The sequence below is a fragment of the Epinephelus moara genome, chromosome 24, assembly GCF_006386435.1.
Source record: "Epinephelus moara isolate mb chromosome 24, YSFRI_EMoa_1.0, whole genome shotgun sequence".
NCBI classification, from domain to species: Eukaryota; Metazoa; Chordata; class Actinopteri; order Perciformes; family Serranidae; genus Epinephelus; species Epinephelus moara.
The window spans coordinates 5,210,978-5,238,075 of record NC_065529.1 but is presented as its reverse complement, the minus strand read 5'-3'; the positions used below and the strand labels follow the sequence as shown (position 1 = coordinate 5,238,075).

The window sequence follows — 27,098 nt, the reverse complement described above, 5'->3', positions numbered from 1 at the left end:
TGTTGGTTTCAACCCACAAGTTCAAAACATGAACATGAAACTGCCTTTGGGCGCTTGGGATTAAATTCCTTTGATTCACTACTGTAAACCGGAGTTCACAGACCCAATCACCCGGGGTTGAAGATGCAACCCACACAATTGCAAACATGTCGTCATGACGTTGCATTTCTTATTGTGGCCTGGAAAACCATGACATGGAACTTTTTGCTTTAACAAAGAGGGAGTCCTCGAAATATGAACCACCTTCGCTATCAGGTTCCCCATCTGATGAAAAGCACCAATGTGGAACAACAACTCTGAGCTGTCTATACATTTCCTTTTTCAATGGCTGAATGATTTATTTTGTTGCTTTTTGTCGACTAATCCCACACCTTTTGAAAAGAAAAGGTCACTAAATAGGGTGCTTCGCTACCTCCTTAGGCTCTTCGCGTCCTCTCTGCTTATGTGTTTCCTCACTGAAGAGATTTTGTGACTTCACCCACAAAAGCTCAAAAACAACACAAGCGCACCATTATCCTAAAGCAAAATCTGTACTCTCTTTTTTTAAAAAGCCAATGAAGGGTGAATGGCGATCTCAACACGAAATCCTACACAAGATATCTTCTCAAGTAACCAGATCCAGCAACATCTGGCCCATTAACACGATTCTCCAACCTTCACACACACCCAGGCAAACACATGCATGCAAGCTCATAAAAACAGACACTGTAGATGCAAAGATACACTCTTTAGTTCCACTCGTGCACGTTCATGTGACATATGAGCTAATCTCTCGTCACTCATCAGCTTGTGGCCCACTTGGAGTCTCTTGTTGGCCTTGAGTCACCAGGACATGAGCAAATCGCTGGTTCAACCTGCCCTTTGTTGCGGGATCTCAAGTTGCTTTGAGACACTTGATTGTGTTACTGGAAGAGATTATAACTAAGGACTAACATGTCATATCTTAGTTATGGTGTTGCCGTACTTAGAACCACAATATTTAGAACCATAGCGTGAGGCTTGTGCCAGAGGACTTGTGGCATTTTTGTATTGACTGCATGAATGACAGGATAGAGTGATCAACGCGCTCCAGATGTGGGAGTCTTTTTTTTTCTTGTAAACACTTTCCACAAACATCTCTGTGAGCAATGTGCCGGTCAAAATGCTCCAGGGGCAATTTCGCTGAGGTTGGACAATAAAGCCTGCGACAAACCATATTTGTCATCTTGCGGCACGCGGTAATACACACTCGTAATCCACATAAACATCTCCGTTCAATGCAGCCATTGTGTAAGATTCTGGTTGACAACCGTTCTATAAAAGCAACCTCTGTGATGTTGAGTTTTTTCAACGCATCCCTCAAGTTGACCTCAGGGTGAGCTGGCCTTTCCACACAAGATTCTCTTTAAAGGCGAGAGGAGGATGCTACACGGCAGCTCTGTCATAAGGGATTTGTCAGCGAGGGAGGGAACACAGGGCTCTTTCTCACTCAGCAAAACCAAAGACAGACAGCCTTGCCTCAGGTTTAATCGGTCTATCTGCAGCGATGCCCCACTTCACAAAGCCTTCGCCTGAGTGTTGATTGGTAGAAGTATATGTTGAAATGTTTACTGTCTGCCAGATTTACTCTCTTGAGCTGAAATAAAAGCTAAATGTAAATGCTCATCCAACGTGTCACATTTGTTGCTTTCAGCCACGGTTTAATTTTCAAAAGTCACCGGAACATAAATATTGAGTTTGTGCTTCCTTGCTGTCGCCGTGTTTATAGGGTAGACAACAGCTGCCACATAATCCAACTTTCAGTGCATCAACCTCCTCCATATGAAACAGTGTAAACCACATACCTCTATGATTCTGTCGTTGATTTGAAGGCCTCCTTCCTTGTCCGCCGGACCGTCCTCGATGATCTTGGATACAAAGATCCCTTCATTCGAAGTGCTGTCACTGTCATCCTGTTGAATAAATTGCAGTTATTGCCTGGACAATGATAAAACCACAGTGCTCCAGTTGTTAAATGGTGGCGTACAAATTTGTGACAAAATCTTTTGAAACTTTGGGCCAACATCTAAACAGAATAAGTGTTCGAAAAATCTCTCAATAAAACTTGTAACACTACTTTTAAAAACCCTGGAAACATAAGGTATTTTCAGACTGGAGGAACTTTTTCAGTCGTAGGAACCTGGTTCTAAGAATCCCTATTTTTTACGTCTGCACTGATTTTAGTTCTTAGAGCATTGTTTTGAAGCACTATCTTCTAGCTCCTATTTCAGAGTAGGTAGCTGTCCAGCGCAAGAGGAACCATGAGTGATGTAACTCTGCTGGGACTGGTCCAGATCGAAGTGTACCTTAATTAGTCAAACATAGCCAATGCTACATCGGGAACAGCCCTTTTTAAAAACCCGTTATCCATGTAAACCATGGATACATAAAGAGAAATGGTTACAGTGTTGGAGGCGGGCTCAGTTCATTCCTACAAAAGTTGCTCAGTGGCACATGAAGCCAAAAAAAGCTTGATTTCTGTGGTATTAAATTACCTGGATCTTCCACACTGTGGGGCCCTTAGAGCAATGGCACAAGAGATTTTCAGCTACCAAGTGTGGCTGAGCGTGGCCAAGCGGCTAATTCTCGGTGTAGCCCTCCGCTTACTTGAATAAGGATAAAAATGATTTAGCATTGTGGCTCCTCTACACTTCCAATATGCTACTGGAACGAACAGATCAAATCCTAATTGTTAAACAAGTCATTTCGCAGCAGATGCGATGTAAAAAAAAAAAAAAAAAAAGGATCTACAAGTCTTTTGCCATGCAATTCTGTGGGAAAACGTCTTTTTGGGCCCCATGGCATCATGTGAGAGACATGGATTCATTTCACTTTGGCCTCTATGTAAAATTGGCTCAGGAATTGTCAAAGCTTGACGCTGTTTTTGGGGGCTTGGTGAAAAAAAACAGACAACATAAACGACAACTCGTAATACAAAAATAAAGAAAAAAAACTTGGACATATGGACCATATCAACAGTGATGTCTAATTTGTACTGAGCATATATATAATGAGGGAATACAAAGTGATTTTAACTCATCAAAGCAAATGTGACGTTACTATACCAACTACTCGCTGTCTATATCACTTCAGAATTTCTACTGGCAGTGGAATGCAGACAGAAAGCCCTTGAAGGTACGTACTGTAGTTCTCAGGCAAACTCCCCAGTGGGCAGTTCCTCTGGGGGAGTCCCCTGAACTGTTGTCTGGCCCTTAAACACCTATTGTGTGCAGTATGCCCACACCAAACAAATACGTTTTAAGAGTATCTCATGTTAAAGGGTCATTTTACCCAAATAAGAAAAAACATATATTCATCATCCTAACTGAGCTGTACAGCCGTGCAAATAGTTACAGGATTTGTGCAGAGGTTTCGTGGTACGCCCCTTAGAAACATATGCTGCCACCCCATAAAAATGGAGAACTGAATTTAGTTCCTGCTTAAAACACTGAAAAGTGATGAGTGAATGACATTGAATAACAGCATGTCTTTCCAGAAGTTATTCACCAGTTACTCAGATTAATCAACAGATTTCACTGTCAGCAGGTTTCACACAGGAAGCAGCAATATTATAAGTGGACATCTTAAAATCTGGCCACATGAAACCAAAAATATCTGGGAGGTTAGATACCAGTAGAGGTGAATGGAAAAATAAGTCGGTGAACCTTGGTCTTTAGTGTGGACCTAGTTTTAACTTCAGATGCTTACCAAGCCTGAAGGGGTGACCTGGCCTTTTATAAGGGCCTAAATGTTGACATGTGGAAATGTTGGATGGACATGAAGTAGTCTACACCTAACACTGGGGCTATGACCTCAGAGTGAGAGCTAATACTGCTAACATCTCTCTTAGCGCTCTCTTCAAAACCACATAAAAATGTGTTCTACACTCCTGCTGAGCTCTGTAACACAACTGCAATTTAATGGGATACTTAAAGAAACCTCAAAAGTCACAGCTCTAACTCTAATTAATTATTTCTGCTCTGCTTCCTCTTTTGGGGGCATCATGTACAGTGTGCTTCGCCACTAATTTTCTGACAGGCTTATTACTTTGCCTTACATCTACCCCTGTCTTCAGAGATGTAGACAAACTCGCCCTTCCAGAGACCACAAAACCTGGCAGCTGATTGCTCTTACCAAGCCATGCCAGAATAACAGCCACATGAAACACATGTGTCAAAGGCTACAGGGATATTAGCTATTTCCATTTTAATGAATAGCTTCTTAAACAGACTGCTGATTTGAGGCTAGCAGGGAAAGCGAAGGCCAAGTATTATCTTTGCTGTCTTATGGTTGCGTTTGATACATGGTTCTGTCACAAGAGTGAGAAAGGTTGCAAATCAACAAGACCGTAGACTCTGGTAAAAAAAAAACAAAAAAAAAACAGCGTTTTATGTGTGGATCTTTTTATAGTTTCCCGCTATAAAAGGTTTTACTATGATAATCTATGTCGCTACAGAAAAGTGCGTCACTGCGGGAGTGGAAAAATTCTAACACTTCAGTACAGTCGCAATGAAACAGATACAGGGAACAGCATTTTCAATAGGACCTCCGCTGCAAAAAGAAGCTCCATGTATGGAAGATAGCGTTGTAGCCGGTGTTGAGATATTTTCAACCCTTCACTCAGCAGAGCGTGTGGCATCATTAATGACTTTCACTTCAGAGCCCTGAGGCAAAAAACATAGTGGCTGTGAAAAGGTTCAGGCTGGGATAAAAGACCCTTTCCTCTCCTCTGTGTTTACCTCACCACCAAAATCCCCTCAATTAGAGACAAAACAACTGCGGTCAAAGCCATAATCCCAGATTTAACTCCCATAAAAGTAATTATAGTTTTTTTAATCAGTAATGCCAAATCCGCTAAACCAGACCAATATATAAACACAATAAAACTTGATAGATGCGGTTCATCTATCCACAGACTAGAGAACACATGCATGACTGTCTGAGCTGTGTCAGTCAGTGCAGAGAGAGCCTGTGGTGCTTTAAGTATGTGCTATTCATTCCTGGGTTGCCATATGACACTTGGCTGATCACCGGGGGAGATGAAACCTCCAAGACGCTTGGCTTTCAACCTACCGCGCATGGCCTTCCTCCTATGATGTTAAAACCCAGAGATCCGCCCTCACGAAGAAGGACAACCGTCTCGCTTTTAGTCTCGCCTTCCTACAGACAGACAGGGGAGAGACACGTGAACAAAGAGATGGCAGGAGGTTATAACATAATAATCCATTATTAACTCCAGGTGAGCAACAGAATGATTCAACTGGGTACTTAAAAAGGAGGAACAAAACAGACAAAATTACCGACAAATGATCTAAAGCTGCTTGAGGTAAATTTGTGATATTGGGCTACATAAATAAAATTGACTTAACTATCTAAATTATTAGAACATTACAGAGAGGGACTCAAACACATAAAATTCCAAATAAAACAAAATGTTGGGGTAAGAGCAAGTTAATACTACCTTCCTCTACACATAAAAGGGCCTCTATGTGAAATTCAGAGCGTATGAGTTGTCTGGACACGGTTCTCAACATGGAGGTGGCTGAGCCGACAGCTAGCAGTTAACGGTGCTAACTCCATAAACAGTGCTAAATAATGGCAACAGTGCTGACAGACCTAATGGTATTAACAAGGGGGAAACCAGAGGGTGGGCACTATGCTTCTGCAACGACGCCATCCCAATATCAGCGGTAACTGCCGTATGAGCCCAGTGCAAAGCAGCAGTTATTAGCTTGCCAATGGGATACACAGAGACTCACATGCACGAGCACACATGTGCCTCCAAACTGTCTACCACAACAACAAACAGAGAAGCTCGAATTACGACACACACACAAGGGAGTGACTATGTCTTATGGCAAATAGTGAGTTGCTGCTATTCTAATGACCCATGTTGCACCATGTCTGTACAATAATTATAATTAATAGACTGATGCTGAAAAAGAAAGACAAAATAACTGATTTTATATCAAAATTGCAGTCTGAAACAAATTTCAGTTATTTATTCAAATTAATTCAAATTATTCATATTACACAGTTAACAGCTTCTTCCAAGGTGTAAGAATTTTTTTACACACAGCTGCCATATTGCCAGCATATTCTGCCTAACTGTAACTAACTGGTGTTAATTCAGGGTGTTAGCCAAACAGAAAAGTGACTTAACTTCTGTGTCTGAAATTATTCACTCATTCACTACTCCCTACTTACAAGGGAGTTCTATGCAGAAGACTACATGGTGAGCTCATCTGCAACATGAAAAATACACTTTCGGACACTACTCAGGTCATTTTCTTGGCGCCATTAGTAACATCATTGCTGTTGCACATATAAAACATGTCATATCAATGTCAGCTAGTGAGCCATTCATGACAAATACAAACATGCGTATTTGTGATAAATACATATTACACTCACCGTAGTTTCCCGAAATTAATAAATAACGTTACCAAGTACTTACAAAGCACTGTTTGTGTTGTGTTGCACTGCTCACATTAATACGATATACTGGCAGACAGGCAGGAGGAGAAAGAGCAGGGCAACTACAACCTGTCCTATTAATATAATTAATTTTCTGTTAAACATTTGATATGTTGAAGTTTGTTATACCAGTTAGTCGTGTAATAACTTGTGGATTTAATCTGTAACATGCATTACGCCATTACTGCACAAATCACGGCTAGTAGCGACCCAGCTCACTAACGTTAGCTAGCGTTAGCTCTCTTCTATACGGCACTAGCCAATTTATTTTACCTCTTTGTGGACAAACGACTATGCATTAAATTAACAATTTGCTACATGACTAAAAAAATGGTAAAACAAACTGCATATTGGGAAACTTTGAGTCCACTATATAGGGTATAATCATTTCCCCTATACATTCAGACAGCACTACAAAATGGCCAACTCATTAACGTTATATAGTGGACTATGTGGTGAGTGGTAAGGGATTTCAAACACAGCTATTGACTCTTTTCTAGGTAACGATTTCTCTGTGTACCGCTGTCTGGACAATTAACATTAAGCCAAAGATGGTTTTGTCAAAGGATAACATCACCCATCACACACAAAGACCAAAAGAGTGGTAAGTCTTTCTCGATATAAAGAGTCTAACTTTAACTAAGCTAATCAGCTGACGCAGACAGGTAGCTAAAGGTTAGCTCTGTAGACGTTAAGTGTAAATGACAGAGGGCTGGTGGACAGAGCTGTTGGAATCTCATGGTTAAACTTTAAAGTATATCATAAAAATATTTTAAACTTACTGCACAAAAAGCTCTGAATCTTGATCTCCAGAACGCAGGACTATAAAGCAGCTCATCCTGTGAAGCTAACGTTAGCTTAAGCAGCTAAATTGCGAAGAACAACAAGAAACTGTTATTCTATCTGATTCAGTTGACCCAGAAACAAGTTTGTGATTATGCTTGATACAAATTATCTTAGTTAAAAACTGTAGAGTTTAATTTTAATTTATTTATTTAAAAAAAATCCCAATACTGGTAAAATATTGAATTGTTCAGCCCTAACCTTCACCATTCTCCGAGGCTTAGCCAGCCCAAAGACTAGAAGTGACCAGTCCAAAGAGCTAACAGCCCTTCCCCCTCACAAACTGTTGTCCTATGTAAATTAATACACCAGAGGACCTCTTACTCAGTGGCAACCTGACATGAAAACCTCTGGGAAACTCGCAGAGTCAGCTCTTAATCTGTTTTTTTCAAGCTGGACTTAGGAGGGAGTTATGAGGTAACATAATTTCAGCTGCCACTCCAGTATGCTGCGACACAGAGAGACTAAATATAAAGCTTGGCATGTACAGTGTCCTGACTGCCATGTATTCTAAAAAGACCATCATGTGCATGTCAGGCCATTCAGGAATGTGCGCTCCTGCACAGTGTCACGCCAGCATTAGCAACACATGCTTCCACATTATAGTGACTACAGCCATTACTGTCAACAAGAACTCAGTTGGGCGTCAAGTGAAAACTAAGCTGACAAATTATCGCAAAAAAAGTAAAAGATCATCCACTTGAGATATACTGAATCTGCCACAAGCCTCAAAACAAATTAGATGGATTTTAAAGGTGTTTTTACATTTTGTCCACGAGCACCATTAAAATGAACTCAGAGTAATTAAGGAGCGTTTTTCCACATCTGTGAACACTCTAGCAAAGTGCTAATCCCTAAGAAATGAAGTGAATCTCTTTAGGAGGTTGTGTATTTACTAAAACGAAAAGGTATGCTTAGGTGATTAAAAAAAAAAGCAAAACGTGATCACGCTAACATTACTTGGGGGGAACACATGGAAGCTATGCCAAGTAAACAAACGTTTAACATTCACTTTAATGGGAAAGAAGGCCATTTGTTACTGAGGAAAGAGAGCAAACTGGCAGTGAAACGTTGCTCACTGGTGACTTGGCACGCTCACAGCGAGCCTTCACATCAGCAACAGTCACACTTTCCGAGTCTGTCCTGCATCAAACTGCTTCCCCTACGTCTGTCTCTTAAGTGTATCTAATTATAGTACTGGTACTGTAATGCAGAATGAAAAAGGAAATATTGATTCACAACTATTGATATGTGATTAAGCAGCCCAGTCACTGGAAGAAAATGTTGGCACTATACATTTCTGAAAACCACAGATACGTTACATTTTTATATTTTGTATCAGCATTTCTTAAGCGATGTAGTATAAGCTGAGTTTGTCATCAGGAAGTGGAGGTGATGCAGACCACTGGTCTGCATCACCTCTGTTCAAGAGCAACAAACAAAACTGGGTGTTTTATAGCAAATCATAGCAACATTCCCAGCAACTTTTTAGTCACCAAATGTGGGTGTATTCTGGCAACCCTTCGCTATGTTTCCACTGAGATAGTGCCACAAAAAGCAGTTGTTTTTTTAATGAGCCATGGCTGTGTTTTGTGCCAGAATAATGTCTGCAAAAGTGGTTGGCTTTTACTGAGACGTTCCTACATTTTCAGCTGGTAAAAAGCTAGAAAACGCAGTTGTTTTTTTTTACCAAGACATAGCTGCATTTCCAGCCATGATGGTACCACAAAAAGCAGCTTATTTTTCCCAAGCCATCTCTCCATTTTCTGCCAGGATAACCAAGCCATTGCTAAATTTCTGGCTGGGATAGCACCACAAGAAGCGGTTGTTTTTTACTGAGACATCACTGTGTTTCCAACTTCCACCAAAAGTGGGTATTTTCAGCCAAAAGACGATCTTTTACTGACCACAATCAAGTGTTTTTTGTACCAAACATAACAAAATGTTAACCACAATGTTGTTGGGATGTAAAGAAAGATAAAGTTTCAGTGTATCCACTATAACATACAAATGTTACATATCTGTGGTTTGCAGAAACATAGGCTGTACAATGCCAATACTGATTCTGGTGACTGGGTTGTAAGAGGCAGAAACTCATTGGCCTGGTCGTGGCCATTTCAGATTGTGGAGGATGTTAGATGGTAGATTTTAAATCAATTAAAGCATTATTTCTCAGTGAAACTTACTTATGTATACAAAGGAAGCAGCAGATTAATCAATTCCTTTCTTTAAAGGGGTACATTAAAATAAAATAGCCCAAACTCATGTTTTCAGTGACTTCTGGATAGATTTTATTAATGTGATCTGTCATATTCAATTGGCACCCATGCATTAGAGATAACTAATGGGCTGCATTATTCTGTTAAATTATCTCATGGATTCATGCTTTAAAATTAGACCACAATTAGTCTTATCAGATTGAGGCCATGATTACCCAAATCAAATTAGATGGAGGCTAAATCTGTTTGATGTCTTGTGATTTTGATCGACACTCTTTATCGCATCAAGTAGCGCAAACACTGTCATCCACAGCAGCTGAAGAGGAGCTCGGTTCAAAAACCAAGATCTGAGGCTGAACGGAAAGTGTGACAGCAATTCGAGCAGCTTTCCTGAAGTGAACCAGAGGGAGATCTGAGCTTTGTGTTGTTGCTTTGTTTTATTGCTCTGGCTGGCTCACTGAAGACATTTGAAAAGTGTTAGGACTATTATTGGAAACTCAAGTCAGTTATTCCACATAGCCAGGTCAGCCTGATCTCCCTCACAGTCGCTGCCTGGATATTAAAAGAAGACATTAAAATCCTCCATCTGGCTCAGGAAGCCTGAGCCGAGGAGCGACGGAGGCACAAAAACAAACTAAAGTAGGTTACCCGTCATGCTGGGCCTATACTCCCTCTGTGACAGTGCATTCAGGAAGAAATATGTCACAACAAATCTGCATTAGACTCTTGTCACCATGGAAATTTGGATTTGTGAAATGGATGCACTCCATTTGGTTGTTCCAGATTCATGGCATTATGAATGCTGGCTCACTTGCATGGCTTCAAAAGAACCAAGCCAACATAAATGTCATTACCTGGGCTTTTCCTGCTTTAACAAGTCAAAATTTTCCATGCCAGAGAGATTTAACAGGCAATAACTGTCACCAAATGTGATAAGAATCAATCAATGACATCACAAGGAAGTTAGGCCCTGAGAGAGTTTCAGTGGCAGTCTGCAAGTCGCCCGCCTCCCACAGCTAATCCCACTTGTGATGCTCCGTTTCATATTGCCATGTGTGTATTGAGCCTCTCCCACCAAACAATCCTGCTCTCTGCTTGACTGGACCCAATGAATGAGCCCCTCTAGAAAAAAAAGCTTTCCAACTAACCACACCATCCACAAAATGCAGTTCCTTCTCTTCCCAATGCTGTTTCTCTTAAGTGAATGATTTCCGGAACAATTCCTGTGTCTTTTATGTATGTTCAAAGGACTTTATTCCCTGTGTTAACATTAGCAGAGCTGTGCTGAGAATAATACACTGAATGTATATAATCTCAGCGTTGGGGATGAAATGCCGCCGTCAAATGAACTATGATAACCAGCTGTGCTACAGGCCCAGAAAGCTTCTGTATACCAGCATGAGCGATTTCACCATTTCCCCGCATCGGTGCTTTTGATGCGCAATTTACCAGTCTACCGGAACACATTTTGCTGGGAACTGAGTCCATGACGAACAAATGAAACCACCAAGCAAAAAAAGGGAGAATAGTGAAGTCTTTGAGGGATGTCACTTATACAAGATGTGCAGTTGTGTGAGAAATTGAAACTTCAGTGACACAAATATAGGAGTCAAGAGGTGTAAAATTAAAGAAGGACAAAATCCAAGAAAGGTTCCCATTCATCCGCAATACTTAATGTAACTGTCAGCAGTGAGTGTGCCCAATCCAAAGCTCCTCCTCCTGTTCTCGGACAGATTTTTATAACTGAGCCTGATCACAGTGGGACCACTCCCCTCCGCTGATCACAGCAGCAGTTCAACCACCATACACTAATTCAATTCATTAACTGACTTATGAACTCCTGCATCCTTTATGATGTTGATAATTGGTCATTACAGGAGGCATTAGGTTCTTAAATTTGAACCATAAAACAAGCTTACACCAGGGTTCCTTGACTTTTTCCTCAACAGAAGCCTGCGTTAGCCCACAGATTTAGATACATTATTAACCAGTGATCAGCACACAATTCTACATATTTTGTGAGTGTAGGTTGAAGGCAATAAATATCAGTCACAGTGTCCACGAAACATTGGGACTTTAAAGGACTTTTTGGAGGTTGATGATATTCACTGTCTTCCACAACACTCATGCAACTTTGGTGCCAGTAACTCTGCTCCATCTCTGATTCTAATCTGTTATGAGTGTCTCTGGGAAAGGGCGAACATCCGATGACAGCAAGCCTCAAACAAGCATGCTGCGAGGAGGCAATATAACTGGAACCTGGCTCTTGTTGTGTACAGAAGTGCAGTAAATATTTGGCCCTCCCCCATTGACTGCCAGCTGGCCAGAGGCACAGCTGACATCCACGTCTCAAAGCAGACAGTGGAGAAACAAACCTCTGAGCTCTGTTAGGACTCCTGGAAAGTTGGTTCAAAACAGAACAATCCTTAAATAAATCCTCAAAAAAGTTATATTTCCATCTAGTTTAAAGTATCTAAACAACATGGAGGGGCTGTAACCTGATATAGTGAGTCCCAGAGAGCAAGCAAACATGCTGGGAATGATATTTTCAAGTTGGTCCTGAAATATCTTATAGAGCAGGATGTCAGTAAAGATGGGTCAAAACATATGTTGCTGATACATGCTTAAGGATGTTTAAGAATGAACTTTGGGGAATCATGCAGAAACACAGGTGTATTTTTTGCTGTTTTCATTTCATACCACTAGAATACAGGTTTCCCTCAGTGGCAGGCAGAAAGTAACTGTGGATAAGAGAGGAAAAAGTTTGCCTGTGCTCCCTGAGAGTAGAAACAGTGCTTACCTTGCAGGAGAAAACCACAGTCTTGGTGAGGGAGTCGATCCTCTCGCTGTACTCGGTGAATTTCTTCTGATATTTCAGAGCTGTCATCTGCAGCTCGCTGTGCACGGCGGAAAGTTGTGCCAGGAGTGACTTCTCCCTCTTGTTGGCTTTAATAGTCTGCTTCTTGAACTCTCTATCCAGGCTGATAATTTTGCACTGCAGCGCGCTGTTGTGCGCCTTCAGGGCTCTCAGGCAGCAGTGGCTGTTTAATTTCTGCTCTTTATGAGTGAGCATCAAGCCGCAGCCGCTCTCGCATATCCCCACCGGTCTGTAGTCGCAAGTCTCCCGCATATGAGCATCCATGTCCCCGAGGTTGAGCACCTCGTTGCATCCTTTATTCCTGCACTTCGCCGGGGAGTAGTCGCACATCTCGGCGTGCTCGGCCAGATGCTGCAGCTTCACCACGGCATCGCAGCCCCTCGCGTGGTTGTCACATTTGATCTCCAGCTTCAGGATGAGGTTTTTCAGAGGGAGGACGTGGTTCAGCTCTTTGGTGGAGATCCGCTGACATTTGACGGGGCAGCTGCTCTGCTGGACGACCCAGGGCAGCACGCAGCCGGAGCAGAAGACGTGACCGCACGGAGTAGTCAGCGGGTCCTCCAGGACTTTATTGCACAAGTTGCATTTGAAATCCGGGTCCACGGTCCCCTTGAAGCGGTCCAGCTCGAATCCCATGGTCTTCGAAGTCCAAATCCAAACTTGCTGACTCCCCACCCCCGCAGATCTGAGACGGAGCAGTGGGGCGTTTTTAGCTGGTCATTGGTGGAGCGCTCGCAGACCGACTACAAGCTTTCCTCACTGTCTAAACTCTACTAATTGACCGAGACTTTTGGTGCATTCAAGGGCGCCTCGTACGCCTTTACTCTAAAGTTAAGAAAAAGTTTGTAAGCCTGAAATAGAATGACTTTGGTTAACTTTTCAAAAAGAGAAACACATTGCTGTGGAACTGCAAAATGAAAACGATAAAATCTGGATCAAATTGAGTGTTGCTAAAAGCTATGACACCTAAAAGTTAAACTATTTAGATAAAAAAAAACGCAAAGCTGCAACAGCAGTCTAATCCACAATAAAATTCTACTTTCTGTTGATAACACTGATACGCTTGGTCTTTGTCATAAAAATGTTAAATTCAAAGTCTCTTATGCGGCGCTGTTTACATCACCTGAACCTTTAAATGCGATAATTCTAACAGTCAGTGAAGGCAGCACTTCCAGGGGCGAAAGTATGAAGTTCTCTACCGTAACTACTCTATCAGCTGCGCATATAAGGTTGATGCAGGCATATATAAAGTCACTTTTGCTGTCAGCATATAAAAGTTTTAAATAGGTAGTTTGGTCCCATTAAGTGTTCAAAATATGGGCAGATAAAAACTTTTTTAGACTAGTGTGAGGTGTTATAAACTTGACCTCGAGGAGACCCTTAGGCATATTTGTTGTCATAATGATCTGGGATTTTGATGAAGCCTACATATTGTATAGGGATAACAATATCATTTGAGAATGCAACTTAAGTCTAACATAATTATATTCTTCACTTTTTTATATTTCTTATTAATAACCTGCGAAATTCCACCATATAAATGTTAGACAGGGTGACAGATATTTACAACACGGTGGGTGAGCGTTCAGGCATGCACAACACTTGTGAAAACAAGCAACTTTGGAGGGACACTACCAGTGTAACCACAACAACACTGTCAAGTTACAACACACTTTGAGTGAGGAAGAGATGGGTAAAAATTGGAAAACCCATCCTGGATCACAATGTGCAGTATAAAGATGAATATTTGATACATTGCTGTGGGAGTGAACACAACTCTCGCCAGACTACTTATGTAAAGAAAGCATGGTGTTACACAGTTTTATCACTTTGACAATTGGGAGCATTTTCAATCCCAGCAGGAGGCCTTATAGTACTGAATATCTTTGAATTGTAAATGAAATTCCAGTGGGCACACTGGATGTGCTCAGTGAAGGGAAACAATAGCCTCCATTGCTCAGGCAGGAACACACAGCCTGCACTGGTTCTGACGCTGCCTTGATTAGATACCCATTCCTACCAGTTGCCTCCTCTTTCGGAAATCCAGTTTTATGCAATGCCATGCTCAATAAAACCTTTCCATATGTGCATTATCCAGAACTAAAAACAAGGGCTTATCAAAGACTTCATGGACAAAGTGTGACAGAGAGAGTCTGAGCTTCCAGGTAATCCTACACTGATGTTATGGGTTGTCTTAGATGGAGTGGAAGAAAAACTCTCCGTGCAGACACGTCAGAGGTCCTTGTACTGTGTATATACAGCCTGTTTCATCCTCTCTGTGCGATTACATACTTTTCTTAGCACGCACTCTTCAGATCATGGTGTGATTTTTTTTTTTAAATAACTTTTGGAGAGAAAAGAAATGTTTAAACACATGTGGACAAATGAACAGATGAAAAATGAAAGAAAGGGCTGGTGTTTGACTTTAACACCTGTTTCTTGAGCCAGTTTTTATAAAGTAATTGGAGTTATTTCATGCTGATGCACATCAGCTGTACATGGCCATATATTATTTCACAGTTGAGAGCTTAAGGCTGATATCAAATCTAGCCCTTTTCTTCAGGCTACCTTTGGAAGTGTTACATTGGAATATTGTGTTCAGCTCTGCAGAATCAAACCAGCAGCCCACCAGCTACAGCCAGCCTCTCGACCTCTGGGCCAACCTGCCGCCTGTGATTTATTATTTCAGTCCAGGAACAAACAACCTGCCTGTCTGTGTATGGCTGTTTACTGCGAGAGTGCCTCAGTCGGAGAAATGTTTGCTCTCAAAATGGAGTGAGAATAAATAAGCAGTTGTTTTTATGGACCGCGTTGGAGTCAGAGCAAGCATGAGGCTATGAGAGACTGAAGCTTTTGGATTTTCATGGTACAGTAAAGGAACTGATATGCTAACTACCGGACAGGTCTGTTCAGGAATGTTTTCCATGGAGCTGGGTGAAGTGGCAACAGAGAGGGCTTAGACGAGTCCATGTTGGGTCCAGCCTAAAAGACAGACAACGTCCCAGTGGAGATAAGAGTTAATCCCAGTCCTCCAACCTAAACTGTGAGTGAAGGATCAGGACAGAACTGCTCCCACCAGACCTGCAGGTCAAAATAGCATTTTGAGATAACTTCCATGCAAGAATCCGAGCTCACAATTTTTTGGCTGGATGGCACCAGTTCATTCTGATTTTGAGGAATAGTTTGAAAATTTTGGAAATGTGCTAATTTTTTATTTTTTTTTTCATAAAGTTATGTGCTGGTCTTTTCCTTCTTCGAGTCTTGTTGTTGGTTTTTGTACAAATTAAGCAAACAAAATATGACATGTTAATTAGTGACCTGTTGAGGTGCTGGTAGGTATTTTGTTGCTTTGCCAGCTATTTTGCCATGTTTCCGGTCTTTATGCTAAGCTAAGCTAATAGAATCAACATGATGTCACGCCAACAACAACGATCACTTTGGGTAGATAACCGACAACTGCTTTCAATTGCAGAGAATTAAGAAAATGGCAAAATTGTTTATTTCTGTTGTCATTTTCAGAAGTAACTGTAACGTTTTAAGCTAGTTAATTAAACACAGTGGTCCGACCTATCTGACACTTCTGTTGTGTTGTTTTTATGTACTGCATTGCTTGACAAACCAAATCTACTGTCACGAAAGCTAAGCAAAGTAGCTTACTGCTGTGGACAGGGGGGCCACTTATTTCAGGCGTCTAAAAGAAACAAAAAAAAAACAACATACACATAATGAAAAGTTACATAGGTTATGTTTAGAAAAAGAAACATGGTTGCCTGTCGTCATGTTATGTACTTAACTAACTTATGTACAAGTTGTAAAGTTACTCACTGGCGTTAAGTAGGCTAGGTTTAAGCAAATAAAATTATGTAGGTTTGGTTTGGGAAAGTAAAGTTATGAAGGTTTGGTTTAGGAAAGTAAAAAGCCCTTTATACTACTTCCTTCTTTTCTCCCGTCAGTGCATTGATCACATGATCACAGCCTTCCAGATTATGTGGGTCATATACGAATTGTGGTGCATTACTTTCCATAGGTGCGTGTATGAAAAGCACATGAGAACAGCCTGATTTGGAATATTTTCTCTGCTTTACCTTACACACTATCAGTCAATCAAGGCAGTGGTAGACCAGCAACTGTATGTAATGTGAAGTAAAATTATTGTTTTTGTCAGTGGAGTCTGGTGGCTTTGAGATAATGGCATCAGTTCCCTGTCAGAAAGGGCTGTCTGATTTTTTCTTTTTTTAGATGGGCCTTTTAGTTGGCTAAAAACAAACAATTGAGGCAGTGTTTGCTCAGTGCCATGCCATTTTGTGTTCGTGATGTGGAGGGTTTTTACCCAAAAGCTATGGTCTACAAACACTGTCGGTCTAGCCTGCTGGCTGTAGCTTCATATTTAGTGAACAAGCGCGAGAGTGCTAATAATCTTCTCATCTAACTCTCGTCAAGAATGCAAGTATGCCTATTCCCAAAATGTCAAACTATTCCTTTAAGGAAAAATCAGCAACAACCCTGTTTTCTTTTAAACGTAATTATCCCATAATAGATGCACAAAAAAGTGCAAAGTAATGCATGCTTTGAGTGACATGAACAGAGAAGTCCTGGGTTTCATTGTAGAACCGTCTTACTTGAGGCCTTTGTTGTCAGGCAGCAGATAGTTTTCAGCATGTGTGATGAGGGTGTTTTGTATATGGCTTTGGAGTTGGGCCATTTAGTAATCATCACCACTCTTCTTTAGATATGTCAAAGACATGAGGGCCATGTGGGAAACTGCAAAGATGAGTTATTGCTCTTCGGGTTGCCTTTTCATGTTGCGCTGAAACATGATGTACTTACAAAAGGAATACACTATCCATCTCGCTGTGGTTTCCCATGCTTCTGCAACTCCCTCGGGAGTCAGTAATATTGTCAAAACTGAGTCTAGCCCCCAAATGATTTATACGCCAATAGTATGGTTTGTTTTTCTTGCAAACATCAGTGACTTATTGTGCCTTTCACGAGGGGAATTGGAGTTTTGTGGCTCCAGCGCCTTAAGTGAATGAGTAACTTTAAAGGCTATTTGGAAAGATCTCAGGGTGACCTTATGGACAGGTTGGGTTTGTGGAACCAACAATGCTACTCTGGTCTTTACTAGCACGCCTCTGACAGATGGTGTGAACCAAATAACCACTCTGGCCCTGTCAGTTTGTTATGACAGAGAACAGCAGCTCAACCGTCACAACATCCTCCCAAGCATAAACATGTGAATGTGCGATTGGTAATGATTGCACAACACAGGTGTCAGTAGAAGTGTTGTTGAAATACACCAATAGCATACAGGTATGACACATAATGGATTGTTAACATGTTGTGCCACACAAGTGTCTCACTAAAACCAACTGTTAATCAAGTGTAGAAAAACAAAAACAGATCCACAGCAGAGACAGTGTTGCGAAAAATATTTGCTGATGCCAGAAAGATCTTTATCACAAACTGCTATGTGAACATGAAGAAAAGCCAATAAAGAGTTTTGCTTTGTTTCTCACAGCAGACGGCTCTGAATTCTCACAGGGAGGTTAGAAACAGGATGTGGGTCAGTGGAACCCGGATTTACCCAACAGCAAAACTGCACAAGTAGAGAAAATCCCCATTTTATATGAACTAAGTCAAAGTCTCAGAACAAAATCTGACCTAAATCTGCAGTCACACACAGTAGCTAATTAAATCTTCATGGCCGAGACATGCAGACACTGTTCCTTTGCCCTCTTTGGCTGGACTGCCCTACTGGACAAAAGAAAAATAATAATTACCATTATTACAAGTTTTATTGGTGTTGCCACGACTGCAGCAGCAGCAGCAGCAGCAGCAGCAGCAGCTATTATTAAAATAATTATTGTGAGAAAGTTTGCCCTCTACACCTTTCTGTCTTGGTTTGTGCATGAATGAACATGTTAAGTCCTTTATTATTATGAGAGTGCTGTTTAGATAGCAGTTGTGGTTTGGTATGATTGTCTTGCATGTTTGCCTCAGACTAATTTATAACTGCTCAAAACTTGTAATTTGTATTAGTGAAGTGATGTAATTGTGTAACCAAAGACTTTTCCCAGTGTAGGAAAAAACAACAACCAACCAACCAAAAAGAAAGTAAAGATGAAAAAAGAAAGTTATTTACCAAGACCTACTGCAGCAACTTACAGTAGATGCAGTAATGATTGATGCCATTGATGTGTCGTTTTTGTAATTTATAAAGATTTGGGGCAAAATTCCTATTGTATAGAAACTTGTTGCTAGTGATGGGCAGACTGATTTTTTCACAGTATTGGTGTATCGAAAATTCCAAGTTTTGATACAAAATATGATGACAGTTTCTTTGTAGCAAATGCACATCAGACAGCTAGACCTACCCACTTCAACAAACTTCTCTTTAATGCATTACCAGTCATGTATAAGTTTACATTAATAAAGATAAAATATTCATTTTGATGCATTGATTCAGTATCCCACTTGTACATAGGTAGGCTATGGAAGCTTAATATGATGTTACAGAAATGTCCAGGCTGTTCTCATGAACATTTACCCATGAATAGTAATGCACCACAATTTGTACATAACCCATGACCCACTAGTTTGTGTCTAACCCACGTAATCAGGAAGGCTGCAATGACGTGACCAATGTGTGAACTGTGAGTTAATTTAAGGTACGTCTTCTTCATGTTTCTTTCCCTAAACCTAACCTTTGTAAATTAACTTGCCAAAACCTATAGAAGCCTAACCATGTTTCTTTTCCTAAACCTAACCTTCATAACTTTCAGTCAGTATGTAACTTTATATTAGCTATGTATTTATCATCGTGGGGTGCTAACTTCTTAAATATCACAAAAGCTATTGTATGTGCATTTTCGTAAGATATCATACCAACTGTTGTATGAGAACACGTTGAAATGTCACTGACCAACGATCTGTCATTCTTTGAGAGGCAAGTAGCAGATGTCCCAGTTACTTCAGCAGCCTTGTGCTGCATTCATGGGGTGTCAAAATACTTAAGTTTGGGATCATATTACATGGCTCACCTGATCCATTTCTTTTGCTCTTCATTATAAACATGTTGTTTAAATGCTCTGAGCAACAAAGTTCGGCACATCCTCATTGTAGTGTATATTTTTTCCACATTGCTTAAGGCTCATGACCACACCAATGTCAGAAGAACGACTATCTGAGAAGCACATGAATGCACCATTGGCTTAGCGGACGATGGTCTCAACTTAGGGCCGATTTAATCATCCCTCATTCACTCACTGTAGCAGGCAGAGTAAGCAGTACCAGACGATAAAAGTGAGAGGACAAGTGGGAAAAGGGATTTGTGAGCACTCGGATGTTTGTCAGTCTAACCCAGTACATATCGGATACTAAAAACAGCTGTTCAAAAACATCACTACTTCTTTTAGCTCATAGTTTACTGTGGTTACCTGAGGTTAATGTAGCTTCATAAATGAAATTGGATTGACAGAGGCAGACAAAGCTCTTAAAGAAAAACAGCTTTACCAAAGCAGCAGGTGACTCATTATGACTGACATATCCAGCTTTATACCACCACTTCTTACACATTTTATCTCCAAAAGTATGTCTGTCTCTGCATCTTTTCCTAAAGCTGGACATTAAACATTAGCCTTTTTTTCTAAGTAAATAGACAAGTCTATACTCCTGTATTTGGTGATAATATTCTGCTGTATGCATTTCCAGAGCAGTAGGCGTGCATTGGGACCCGCAAGTGTGTGTATTGGAGGATGAATAAGTTCTGAGGCCTAAATAGATGTAGTATTTACTGCATATACCACAGTGACCTGACCTGCAACAGAAAATATTTGCCCCCCTGATGACAGTTTCAGTTTTTAATTTCATAGTTTAAATGAAAAAAAAAAAAAAAAAAATCCACGACTTACATAGATGAAAATGTATATACAAGGATCATGTAAATCCCAATAAATATGACCTCATAACATCATCTAATACTGCCCCCATATGAAGAGAGGCATGCACACTGACCCATAAATGAAGTAGGTCACTGTTGCTGTGTGGATAACCAATAACTACCGCATTTGCATTTCTAATGCATTTCTAGTCTCATACTCCAAGACAGAAAATACAATTCTGTATACATTACATTAACATACATTAATCTTTTTTTTCCAAATGTATATGCATTAACATAAGGTGCCGTAATTCTGTTACCTAAACTTACATACCAATGGGAAAATGGCATCTGCTCTCGGATACAATTCCAAAACAAACAGTTCAATAGATAAATTTAATTATTTAAAGAAATTAAAAGTAACAAAAAAAGCAGTATAAATTTCCACAGTGAAAAAAAGTGGCTCATGGTGGAACATAATGACTGACTCTGATATACAGCATCACCCTTTATATTCTCAAGTACTGATAATGTGTGATTATATGTTTTCTGGGTAAATATCTACCTAAAACTATCAGCAGAGTGTGATCTGCTATGGATCTTGTATAAAGCCTTCAGCATTTTTTCAGATGGACTAACATAATGCATTAGTTACAGAGGTTTCAAAAGCACAAGTGTGTAATATTAGGAACAGATGAGTCCCTCTGCAGGGGGGAGGAAGCGAGGAAGGCACTTGAGAATCTACAAAAAAAAAAAAAGTTCCTCTCTGAAGCCTGTGAAACACTGCTGATTTTCTGTTCCCACTGGGTCCATAAATAACACTCAAAGTAGCCTATACTTGGCACATCTTATCTTGACTTATTAAAAAAAACATTTAAAAAAGAAGTTTAAAGATAAACTGCATAGAGTTTGCACATCTAACTTTACACTTTAGCATTTAAAGATTTTTCTTTTTTAACCATGCAGGGCTTGAGCATGGCAATGTCAGTATAAAAAAATGGTCCTGATCTTCCCTTTAGGGTCAGCATCTCTACTTTTCCACTTTAAAAACTAATGCCTGAGTTTATTGTGGATATTGATGGTCCACAGAGTACAAATCACTATTTTGTGGTGACCCCCGATCTTTACTTTAGTGCTATTGTCAGCCAAAATTCGCTCACTTAGAAAACAAGAAATATAATTTTCTAATGGGTAGGATTCTGTAAAATTTGCTGACTATATCCATGCCCCTCAGAAGGTGACATATTTCCACTATGGACACTCAATGAGCTTTACTTAGCAAATAAGATATTTTATAATTTAATGGGAGGATTAAGTTAACTGATCACACATATAGTTGGTAAGGGGACAGTGTGGTCCATCAGCCTTTCTGCTAATTTGCCCAGTGGTACTGCAACAAAAAATTGCCCCAAAAGCATTTCCCTGGACTGCCATTATAAAGTAGGCACCTGTAGAACTGTTGACAGGACATCTCAAACTCAAAACAAAGTCAGTTACTATTATTTGTATTATGAAATTTAGCAAGTCATTGTTGTGTTTCCAGTGACTTTTAACCCCCTGAAGTGTTTTTGTTTTAGAGATTGGTCCAAACATGGGTATTTTTTTTGGGAATGGTCGCTGTGTTCCTTGCAGCTTTTCATTCCTCAAAGTGGGTGCTTTTTAGTGACCGTTTGCAGTGTCTCCTGTGGCTTTTCAGGGACCGGGCGTTGTGTTTTCTGCCAAAATGTAATCTTTTCCTAACCATAATCAAGTTTTTTTTGTGCCACATTGTTTTAATGTATCAGCTACATAATAACATGCAAATGCAATGCTTCCGTGATTTGCAGAAATATACAATGCCAACATTTTGTCTGATAATTGGATTGTTTAAAGTCTATAGCCTGAGTTGACAGTACCAAGGAGAGAAACCACACAATGCAGAAGTAGACAAAAAGTGAAAACAATGTCTTTGTGCTGGGTGAGACATTTTTATTCAAATGAATAGATGCCATCTTAACGCTATCTGTTATCAGTTTCTTATAATAATCATCACGCAGACACAGACAGTGTAGTATGTTCAGAACATTGAGGATATTCAATATCTGTTGTCCATGTATACAGTGTTTTGGAGTATATCAGAGATTTAACGTTGTCCTCAAAGCAAATATTTGTCGTTTTTGTTCCGTGGCATGGATTAAGTACAACCAGTGTTGCTTAAACAAAGGAAGGACGTTCTTCAAAGAAGTTAGTTTAAAAATAACTTCTGGCTTCTCTGGTCGTAGTAACAAAATTAAGATGGATGGTTTAAATAATACTTTGGCAAATACTTTTCTCTATAAGTCATTAAGCTTATATTCTGACATGCAAACTAAATATGATACTCATCTCCCACGGGATTATCATAAAGGTTGCAGATCCTGTGGTTTCTATCCAACCCTTTATATCTTCCAGTGACTTTAGGAATTCTGGTGTTGTTTACTCTAAAATTACAAATCGGCTGTTTGTACTTTTGGTTTTCATGCAAGAGATACTTCTCCAGTTTCTGACACTGTATTGTACTCACAGTTCAGTAAACAATCAAAGGTTTTTGAGAAGCTGTTCTAACACCTGAAGCCGGGTGACAACACAACTGGAGCTGTAGATAAAAGCTGCTATGTTGAAAGCTTGTTGATAATAAGAACAGCGACCATGAGCCAGAAAGCTGTGACTATAGTGTCGACAGGTAATCCAACCAGCATAGTTCACACTTTATCATGCATGGTTGATGAGCATGAGCATGATATGAGCGTGATATGAGCATGACTCATTTCTGAACCACTGTTGATTTTTTTCACACTTTAACACCAACCCCACAATCTGTCAGTTAACACAAAGAAAAATGTATATCATACTAATCATGGTTACAGGAGGTATTATGTTGGGTTATCGCGTTACAGCCCCTCTTCTACAAACCCTAAAAGCAGGCTAAAGGGTCAAAACTGGGAGTGAAATCCTGATCAGTTACTTCAGCAGACCCAACAAGGGTTTCATGAGTTCCTGCAGAAAGTGAAGCCAGATTTCAGCACAACTGAAACAGAGGATCTGACGGCGCAAGAGGAAGTCACATTTCAAGTCTCCAGGCCAGCTGTTCAGTGGCCACTCTACCTCCACTTCTGTCACATCGTATGTGGCTGATTGCCGTAGAACAGTATCCCTAAAGCAGTAGGAGTCGATGGGATAGGACACATGCAGACGCTTTTCTGTTTTAGCTCTGGCATGCAATTTTAATGCATCTAAAGCAAACACAGACAATTCTGAATATAGTTACCGAGCACTGTCAACATCTCTCTGCTTTTATTATACAAATCTGCAAGCAGCTCATTAGATTACTTAAATATGGTAATGGTAATACATACTTATGTAATATGAGCAATGCTGAATATAAACACTGGCTGCAAGCTTCTGTTACAATATTTTAAAAATTAAATCTTCCTCCACCACAAAAATAACATTTATCACTGACTGTTCATTAAAGGGCTGTTCTGGCTTGAGTTCACTTCACATTTGTCCTATCTCCCAGGTGTGCAATGCCATAATGTTCAAAATAGGTCAGCTCAAGATTAATATTTGGATACTCATAAATCTAGTAAGGAGAAGTATTCATAGAGCTAAAAAGGAAAATAGGGATATACAGGGAATGTTCAGCCTTCTGGTATATTTTGCTCCATGAATCATGAGGATATAGAGCACCTTTGAAAAAGAGTAACAAAGTGTGAACATTTGCTTTAAATGGATGATTTATAGTGGTTCTTTTAAGCGCTGTCTAGACTGTTTGCTATCAGTCAATAGCACAAACAAAAAAGTCGAACTGTGTGTGAGCAAGTTTACTTCATATACTTTACTCCTGTGAGAGATTTCAAGTGTAGTGGAGATTCCATTGAAATACATTGATTTCAGCACAAAATATCATCATTTGGTAAGACTGGCCCTTGAGGTTGTATGACTCTGTATATAGAGACAAGTAGGAAGAAGAGAAAAACTAGGAAACAGAACTGGAGCTTCTGGTGAGTTCAGAGATCACTCAGTTCAGTCAGATAATGTTACAGCGAATCCACTGTTGGTTTTTGCAGATAGACTGTAGCATATAAAAAAGTGGACATAGATACTATAACATCACTTATTGGTTTGTTGGCTGTTGTTTAGAAGCCTTAAGTTTGACATTTGGGTGTTTTGGAGCATGAAGTAACCATAATTGGATGGAAAAGGTAGAGCTGTGGAGGAGTGAGGGGTGGATTAGACAAAAAACACAGAGTTATCAGGTAAACGCTAGCTAGCTTGGTTAGTAAGGGACACCACTAATTTATGTTAACCGAGATATTAATTGGGATGCTAATTTTGGCAGGTCAGAAACAGGCTGAAAACAAAACGTAGCCTATTTACCAATAAAAAATGAACAGCCAACTCCTTAAAGTGTCTCTTAGTGGTGTAGTGGTATAACAGCATAAACCCTCCACTTCACTGCTGCTCTGCTGAACAAGAGATTTTTCGGCATCCAAAATCTCACAAATAACTTAACTGAGCTGAAAACACACTGTGAAAAGGTCAAAGTTCTAAGACGAATACATGGACAACACCCCCCAAAAAGTGCGCAGCTCATGGACATGCATGCTACAGTATGCCTCTGTCCTGATTGACAGGTGGCTGTGGTAACAACTTGCCAATCCCAAGGTTGCAACGCCCTAAAGCATTCCCTGCTTAATCATCTATTTTACTCCACGTGGGTCCATAACTTAGATAATGAACATCATGCTGTATTGAAGAAGACTTGAAACTATTGCAACTGAGCCCATAAACTCACAACACATTCTCATCTCAGCTCATCAAATATAGTAGCTTGGTCAGTGGCATTACATGTCAAAAAATGATGCTAGATACCCTCCTGCGTCGGTTTTGGAAGTACAGGGACAGATGGTGCTTCTCAAAGTCAAGGCAGGATCCTTGAACAGCTGAATTTTAAAGAGGCTATGCCATGGAATTCCGCCAAAGGACTGTTTCAATATCAAGGATCCTTTGAGTGTTACCAAGGACCAAATCCTTCCCTCAGAGAATTTTAAAGGATGCATGTGTGTATCCTCAGCAGACATGAAGTGCCCACAATTCTTTGTGCAGGATTTGCCAGAACTGAAGGTAGGGCCTCTTCAGTGATGCACACCTGGGCACTTGACAGCCTGATCCAATGTGTGTTCACTGAATGCTAGAAGGGAATCTCACCTAGCCTCTGTGTGACCCGACTAGAAGGACCTGTTTTTACCAAGGGGGCATCCTTGACTTTGAAAAGCACTGAGTGTGTAAATTTATGCTGGTTACATGCATTGTGTCTTTGTCAAATACACCTCTGTTTTTACAGGAAATGTACAGATTCTGCTTGTTACGTGCATAAGGTCTTTTTCTCTTTCGGTTTACTTCCTGAGGTTCGGGCAACAAAAGCGTGTGGTTAGCATTAGAAAAAACATGGTTTGGCTTAAAAAAACTATGGTTGTTACTAATGTAATGTAACGTCACGTGTTATACTTCATGTGACATACATCACTAGTGCACACACATTGTTAAAATCACTCCATTGACAAGAAATAAATAGTGGGCTCCCAGGTAAAAATCCAGAGTCTGTTTGACCCATCCACCCCCACTCTAACCTGCCCCATGTAGACTTTCTCACTCCTTAAATGAAGGTAGTTGCCCGCAGTGTCAGAAACAGCCACTGGGCGGTGCATATTATACCACTGCTAAGGGGTTCCCTGTGCCTCAGTGTCTGCTGCCAAGGTTCACTGACAAAGTGATGGTATTGGATGAGTCAGGAGTGAGAATGGGCCAAAACTTAATAGAACAATGTTTGCTAACGTAATAAATGAGGTGAGAAGTACGGTTATTTTCTCAAAGACTTCTGTAGAATCTGACTCCTTTTTGCATCCAGTGGAGTTTTGCCCTGCTGGCCATTAGAAAGAATGCAGGCTTCAGGCACTTCCACATTGGCTTCACGTTTTTAGACATGGAGGTTACGATGACTTCTTTTACACAGCCTATGGGTGGACACTTCCTGTGCAGTTGGCAGTTGGGGGGGGGTACATTTGGTCAGAAAAAAACACTTCAGTGCTCAAATTTATGCAAATAACGTGAGGGGGGGATTGACTTAGTTTGCACACATTCAGGGAGGAGTTTTGGATAGATGATTGGGTGAATAAAACATAGGACTTAGCAGAAACTGCTGTTTGTAAATTAGCCTTAGTGTCTTTGAACCAAGACAACTGTTTCCAAAAAAGATTTAGTTGCCTAAACTTAGCCAAACTATAACAATAAAGTCGGCAGATCAGAAGAAACTCTTGTGATTTTTTTGTTTGTTTGTTTTCAGAACATTCAGTCATTTATTACAACGTTGCACTGGCAAACACCAATATCAATCAATCAATCAATCAATCAATTTTATTTATAAAGCCCAATATCACAAATCACAATTTGCCTCACAGGGCTTTACAGCATACGACATCCCTCTGTCCTTATGACCCTCGCAGCGGATAAGGAAAAACTCCCCAAAAAACCCCCTTTAACAGGGAAAAAAAACGATAGAAACCTCAGGAAGAGCAACTGAGGAGGGATCCCTCTTCCAGGACGGACAGACGTGCAATAGATGTCGTACAAAACAGATCAGCATAACAAATTAACAGTAATCCACATGACACAATGAGACAGAGAGAGAGAGAGAGAGAGAGAGAGAGAGAGAGAGAGAGAGAGAGAGAGAGATGCAGGTAATGACAGTAGCTTACAACAACAT

General features: G+C 40.3%; 1 protein-coding gene across 2 annotated transcripts in view; it reads right to left on the bottom strand.

Moving 5' to 3' along the window:
- Window positions 1-13,184, bottom strand: part of pdzrn3b (PDZ domain containing RING finger 3b) — a 115,600-nt gene extending 102,416 nt beyond the window's left edge. Inside the window, exons 1-3 of one of the 2 annotated variants that reach the window (XM_050038493.1) lie at window positions 12,358-13,184; window positions 5,092-5,178; window positions 1,824-1,931 (exon numbers count right to left, since the gene is read on the bottom strand). In XM_050038493.1, the coding sequence (XP_049894450.1) occupies window positions 1,824-1,931; window positions 5,092-5,178; window positions 12,358-13,071 (909 nt within the window). In that variant the 5' untranslated portion in view covers window positions 13,072-13,184. The remainder of the gene's footprint in view (window positions 1-1,823; window positions 1,932-5,091; window positions 5,179-12,357) is intronic. The other variant, XM_050038494.1, reaches the window with a different exon arrangement.
- Window positions 13,185-27,098: the final 13,914 nt, after the last annotated feature.